The sequence below is a fragment of the Arvicola amphibius genome, chromosome 10 (genome assembly GCF_903992535.2).
Source record: "Arvicola amphibius chromosome 10, mArvAmp1.2, whole genome shotgun sequence".
NCBI lineage: Eukaryota > Metazoa > Chordata > Mammalia > Rodentia > Cricetidae > Arvicola > Arvicola amphibius.
The window spans coordinates 109,632,931-109,635,082 of NC_052056.1; the positions used below are offsets into that span (position 1 = coordinate 109,632,931).

The 2,152-nt window shown below is 63.2% G+C and overlaps 1 protein-coding gene across 1 annotated transcript; it reads right to left on the bottom strand.

The window, feature by feature from the left end:
* Window positions 1–608: 608 nt before the first annotated feature.
* On the bottom strand, window positions 609–1,869 carry Gsx1 (GS homeobox 1). The gene is made up of 2 exons (XM_038344592.1): window positions 1,458–1,869; window positions 609–1,006 (listed from the first exon to the last, which is right to left on the bottom strand). Exons 1-2 carry the CDS (start codon window positions 1,867–1,869, stop codon window positions 609–611), a joined length of 810 nt encoding a protein of 269 aa, XP_038200520.1.
* Window positions 1,870–2,152: the final 283 nt, after the last annotated feature.

The following is a 2,152-nucleotide window of genomic DNA, read 5'->3' on the forward strand; positions in this document are numbered from 1 at the left end:
CTACTAAAGGACTTCGAACAGCAAGACCTGTCCCTGGTCAAGGGACAAACGGACTGAAGGAAGAGGCTCCCTGGGGAGGGGGGAAGGGAAAGGAAGTTTAGTTCATAAACGTGTTGCATAAATGACCACTGTGGGGAAAGAGTTGAGGACAAGGGAAAAAAATGTGAAAACGGACGCAAACAGCCATTAGCGGAGTGAAAGGCCCAGCTTGACCGAGGAAGAGAGGAGAGAGAGAGAGAGAGAGAGAGAGAGAGAGAGAGAGAGAGAGAGAGAGAGAGAGAGAGAGAGAGAGAGAGAGAGAGAGAGAGAGAGAAAGCCTGAACTAGCCCAGAATGCGCGGGCGAGGAGGCGCGCCGTCGGCCAGCAAGGCGCTGGGCGGCTCGGGCCTACAAGCCTCCGGGGAAGGCTGTGTCTTGGGAGGAGGACCTGGCGAACTTGGAGTCCTCCTAGACACCCTGGAGCTTAAGGGACAGGGACACTGCCTTCAAGTCTCTGCTAAAGTCTCAGCTCTGCCTAGAGCTGGGTACCATGGCAAAGTCCTACCAAAATCCATCGATTGAGGAGCGGGAAGGGCCGGAGGGCAGCCAGTGGTCCTCTGAAAGGCGCACCTACGGAGTGACTGTGAGATCTCTGTCATCCTTCCCAGAGGAGGATGGAGACATGGGCAATTCGTCGTCATCCTCGGAGCACTTGGCCAAGGAGAGCGAAGAGCATTTGCAGCCTTGCGCTGCGCCCCCGCCGGCCCCCGCCCCAGCTCCTCCGCCTCCGCCGCCGCCGCCGCCGCGGTGGTTGTTGCCCTTGCCCTCTTTCTTGTGCTTCACCCGGCGGTTCTGAAACCAGATCTTCACTTGTTTCTCGGACAGATTCAGATAGGTCGCGATCTCGATGCGCCGCAGGCGGGACAGGTACATGTTGGAGGCGAACTCCCGCTCTAGCTCTAAGAGCTGCGTGCTGGTGAACGCCGTCCGCATCCTTTTGCTGCTGGGCAGCTGGTTCGAGCCGCTGTCTGGAGGGGCGAAGCAGGGACAGAGAGAGAAGCCATCAAACCTCTGAGCAGTGGGCCTGATTCCCCGTGGAGCTGCGGCTAGCTTCAACCTTTGACTCTCCCGCACACCCCTTCCACTCACCATGATCCACAGGCGGGCATCTCCTCGCCAAACCACAGAATCCCTTATTTTCTGTTAGGTCATCCCTAACATCCCTTTATGGAACTCCTGGAAGCTGACCTCCCTTCCTCCCTCACTCCCCGCCCCACAACTCCCCAGACCTAGGATCTTCGGTCTTCTCCCCGGTTCCTGCGTCCTGTCCCAGCCCACCACTGTGAGCGCCCCTCGAGGATCTGGGAAAGGATCCTCACCGTCTCCACAAGGCACCTTTTCCCGATCCCTAGCTCGTCCACTTGCCCCCTGCGCGAGCCCCGGTTCTCCCATACCAGCTCGCGCGGGGACCTTGCTTACCCACGGAGATGCAGTGAAACTGCCTGGGGTCCGGCAGCGGATAGGAGGTCTGGTAGAGCGCGGCAGCTGCTGCGGCCGCGGCCGGGCCGTGGGCGACTCCAGGAGACACTGCCGAGTGCTGGCGGCCCAGAGGCGCGTGGCAGTATTGCGATCCGAAAGGAGGGAAGGACGCCTTGAGTAGCGGCAGAGCTGGCGGCCCGGGGGGCCCGTGCAGCTGCGAAGCGGTGACGCAGAGGGGACACACGCACAGCAAGCCGGCCTTGCGCGCGTGGCAGGCGCCGGGTGAGAGGCCGTGCAGCGCGTGCGGCGGGGGGACCGCATAGGGGAAGAGCGGTGGCGGGCTGCCCTCCGGCGCCTTCTTGTCGCTGGCTTCCCGCAGCACAAGGGAGTCCACCAGGAAGGAACGCGGCATGGCGCCGGCGCGCGGTCCACCCGCCGCCAGCCCGCCCCTGGCGCCCGAGGGAACTGCGGGTCCTGGACTCGCTTTCGCCGGTCGCGGCTTCCCGCAGCTGCCCGGACCCGGGAGGCTCCACGCGCGGCTCAAGCCGGAGCTTAAGTCCCCTCGGCTGCTGCTGAGGGCGCCGCCCGGAGCGCGCGAGGTGCTGGCCAGCGCTAGTGGTGCTGAAAGACGCCGGCGGCGCCGCTTAAATAGGACTATTGCCATGTGATGGGCTACGCCAGGAGCGGCCGGGGCC

Coding starts and splice junctions, on each gene's coding strand:
- Gsx1 (XM_038344592.1), bottom strand. CDS start 1,869: ATGCCGCGTTCCTTCCTGGTGGACTCCCTTGTGCTGCGGGAAGCCAGC. Junction 1,007..1,457: donor GTTTCACTGCATCTCCGTGG/GTAAGCAAGGTC, acceptor TCGCCCCTCCAG/ACAGCGGCTCGAACCAGCTG.